Source organism: Cryptotermes secundus, unplaced genomic scaffold (assembly GCF_002891405.2).
Source record: "Cryptotermes secundus unplaced genomic scaffold, Csec_1.0 scaffold7376, whole genome shotgun sequence".
In the NCBI taxonomy this organism is placed as follows: domain Eukaryota; kingdom Metazoa; phylum Arthropoda; class Insecta; order Blattodea; family Kalotermitidae; genus Cryptotermes; species Cryptotermes secundus.
In genome coordinates, this window is record NW_019718387.1 from 728 (window position 1) to 4,539 (window position 3,812).

Consider the following 3,812-nt stretch of genomic DNA (forward strand, 5'->3'; position numbering starts at 1 on the left):
ATATTTAATTCAGACTCTGTGGTTAAAATTATGTTTTATTCTTGACCAGGGGTAAGATTTATTGCCACACAACATTTTAGGACCCTACATTAAATGGTACCATTAACACTTCCACCTGAAGGTTGGTCAATGGTAGGATTATAAAATACAAATGTGGGCTGGCATTTAGTAGCATATCCCAGGGGTCGGCAAAGATTTTTCGTAAAGGGCCAATTATAAAATACATTACACTCTGAGGGCCAAGAGGCAAACTCGAGGATCTTTAAAGGTTGGTACAGTTAAAATAACAGGTTAAAAAACAAGTTTTCACAAATTTACTGGTGAAAATGTAACATAATAAAAATACAAAAGGAACTACAATCATTGTTTGAAACACAGCTTTAGGCTACTAATGGGACGAATGAAATTGTGTTTTTTTAGATAACATTTTTTCAAATTGGGGGTCAAAGATAGTACTCCCTATCATCATAATTGATTGCAAGTGTTCGTCTGTTAATGCTGACCTGTATTGAGATTTTACATATTTCATCTTTGAAAATGTCTTTTCACACAGGTAGGTACTACCAAATACAGAGATCAAACCTCGAGCATATGATCTTAATTCACCATATTCATCACTTGGAAGACACTTATAGAATTCTGTTAGATTGTTCTCTTGGAATTTGCCTTTTAGCATGTTATCACACTGCAGATTAATCACTTCCAATTGAAGGTTAGGTGGAAGTTCCTCAATTGTACAGTTAAATGGATTTTCAAATCTGGAAATGTCTTCTGCACTTGCATCAAGATCCGAAAAACGTTGCTGGAACTGTTTTTTGAGCTCAGAAAATATATCACCTGCAAATTCGTGCGGGAATGGGGAATCCACTTCTTCTTTTACTGTTTGACAGCATGGGAAATGCACGAAACAGCTTGACATGATTTGTGACTCAATCAAAGCCAGTTGTCGTCGAAATAATTTTACCGCAGTATAAATTTCACATATTAGCACTGTTTTGCCGCGTAGCTTCAAGTTGAATCCATTATGAAATCCCATCATATCAGCAGCAGAAGCTAATTTGCAAAGCCATTCAGTGTTCGATAATAGTGGTTGAGGGCGTTTTTTCTCATTGAGAAAAATTTCAATCTCTGCTCTGAGTTCAAAAAATCTTAACAAAACTTTACGACTGCTGAGCCATCGAACTGCTGTGTGGTAGGGTAAGTCAGGATATTCGGCTTCCACTTCTGACAGAAAATCACGGAAATGACGATGGTTCAGCCCACGAGAACGAATGAAGTTCACCGTTGACACGACTGGTTCTAAAACACACGACAGATTAAGATATTTGCCACAAAGTACATGCTGGTGAATGATACAATTAATAAACATAGGCCTTGTACACCTTGCATTTTCACAAGCTGTGTAAATGCTTCCAACTAAGCATTTACCTGTTCCAGACATATTTTTACCACCATCAGTTGTCACACATTTTAGCTGATTCCACTTCAGATTGTACTTCGTTAACATTTCCTCAACTTCCTTGAAAATGTCTTCGCCTGTAGTTGTTCCACGCAGACTATTCATAGAAGCTAATTCTTCAGTCACCTCAAAGTCAGCATTGACTCTTCGAATAAACAGCAGCAATTGAGCAGTATCTGTAATGTCTGTCAACTCATCAAGAGCTAAGGAAAACCACTCAAAATCATTTGCCTTCTTAATTAATTGGTTAGTGATGTTGCTACCAATGTCCTCAGCTCTTCGGGCAACTGTTCTAGCAGAAAGGCTGATATTATTAAATAAATCCATTTTCTCTGGACACATTTCTTCAACTGCTACAATCAAACATGATTTTTTTAACTCACCATCAGTAAAGGGTTTTCCTTCCTTGGCTAACAAATGAGCTACTCGTAGACTTACTTTACTTGCAGCCTTATTTTCATTTTTCATTTTCGTGAAGAAACTGCGTTGTAATGAAATACTCTGTTTCAAAGTTTCTAATTTTTGTGATCGTTCCTTCCCTGTGAGTTGGGAATACTGTGCCGAATGCTTAGTCTGGTAATGCCGACGTATATTGTACTCTTTTAGTACAGCTATAGTATCACTGCACAATAAACACAATGCTTTGCCATCTAATTCAGTAACAAAATAATTCTCACTCCACTCTGCCTTAAAAACACGACATTCCAAGTCCACTTTTCTCTTCTTTCGTGGTTTCGACAGCGACATGATGGATATCCACTGGTATTAAAACGACACAGAACAGCGATACACGTGGCATTCGTAACACTGCGTGTCATCACAGCTGGGGCCACGATGGAACATGGGAATGGGGAGCTATAGGAGCGCCACACACGGCAATTCTCGCAACTCCTCAACTCAAGGTCGGCCGTTGGAGTGCGTAATCATCCATAGACAATATGTTCGAAAAACGTAGGTTTCTTCCTATAACTAAAGCTTCATAGACGCAGAAATATTAAACTCATATTTTAATAATTATCTTGTTTCATGAAATATTGTCCCACTTTGACCTTTTTAAGAGTTTGGAAATGTAAAATCTATTCTTAGCGCGCGGGCCGCAGAAAAAGCGGCGGCGGGCCGTAGTTTGCCGACCCCCGGCATATCCAATTTCACTAAAATATTGTGACATGACTACTTAAAAATTGTCTGTTGCATGGAAATAGCTCAATAAACAAATGAGCCATTGCTATGCAATGGCCCGTGATAACAATAGAACTGCTGGGAGCAGTGTTTTCTATGCAATCTGTGGTGATGGTATACAGTGAGAGCCACTGAGGCAACTCATCTCATCAGAGAGTGCGTCCAACATAAAAAAACTCGCAACTGCTTGATGGTAACAATAATCAGGTCTTGGGCATCAGATGGGGCTTGAAACCAAGACTGACTGGCGAAATGACCATCAGTCATAACTAGGGACCGGATTTTAATGCCCTAATAATCCCTTAATATTGTAACGTGTTTCGTTACTGAATACGCCGTAGAGATCGTTAATTGGTTTATTGAACAATCTACAAATATCGGATACAATCAATTATAACAATATTGCGGGGTTTCACAATTTATAACCCTATTCGCAATAATCAAATCATGCTATTGTCAGTAGACTTCACGTACTAATAACGCGGGAGCTATACAAGTCTCCCTGAATTACACACTTTCACTCGTAACACGCCGCTGGCTAGTAGGCTTGCTCGGAACTAACTCGGAGGTAGCTCCAGGACTGACTGTGAATAGCCTTTGCTGCTCCTTATGTAGCCTCAATCGGACAATACAGAAAACGGCCACGTAATAGGCACCACTATGTCTGGTACCATCGTGCCAGCAACGCTGTGTACCGCTGTTACTACCATCATCTCTCGCAACAACTGTTTACCCGCGCTGCCTAGCAACCCGCGGTACCCTTGGTGACATCACCGGTGTTGACTCGCGTTGCATAGCTACCAGGATGCTGGGACTCGGCTAACTTCGGCTCCGCTCGGCTCACTTCGGCTGGCGGGGGGGAGGGGCGTTATCCATGGCTCAACATGTCACACTATGTATGCATTTATGCATGAAAAACTTCCGAAATATGCACTAAAATATGCACATAAAAATTTATACCAAATATTAAAATTGATTTTACATTATTTTAGGACCAACAAATCAATATTTAAGTTCATTTTATGTAATCACTGTGTGATTCACTTGCAATAAAAAGCTATACTTAAATACAAATCATGCAACAAAGCCATCATATTTCATTACAAATTTAAAAAACCAATGGTACTCACATCTATAGCTCTCCTAACTTTCAACTTTTCTGCTCTGCAGTTCA

At 39.4% G+C, this 3,812-nt stretch overlaps 1 protein-coding gene across 2 annotated transcripts; it reads right to left on the bottom strand.

The window, feature by feature from the left end:
- Positions 1–300: 300 nt before the first annotated feature.
- LOC111861344 (general transcription factor II-I repeat domain-containing protein 2B) lies at positions 301–2,936 on the bottom strand. 2 transcript variants are annotated; one of them, XM_033750342.1, is made up of 3 exons: positions 2,168–2,936; positions 1,429–2,030; positions 301–1,299 (listed from the first exon to the last, which is right to left on the bottom strand). In XM_033750342.1, exons 1-3 carry the CDS (start codon positions 2,275–2,277, stop codon positions 389–391), a joined length of 1,623 nt encoding a protein of 540 aa, XP_033606233.1. In that variant the 5' UTR covers positions 2,278–2,936; the 3' UTR covers positions 301–388. The 2 variants fall into 2 exon arrangements, with proteins under 2 accessions (XP_033606233.1, XP_033606232.1); XM_033750341.1 differs by having other exon boundaries at positions 301–2,030.
- Positions 2,937–3,812: the final 876 nt, after the last annotated feature.

What these genes read in the sequence shown, in the direction of transcription:
- LOC111861344 (XM_033750341.1), bottom strand. Translation starts at nt 2,277, where the DNA reads ATGACACGCAGTGTTACGAATGCCACGTGTATCGCTGTTCTGTGTCGT. An exon ending in GAAAGAAGAGAAAAGTGGAC is followed by an intron (nt 2,031 to 2,167) that starts TTGGAATGTCGT and finishes GCATTACCAGAC; the next exon opens with TAAGCATTCGGCACAGTATT.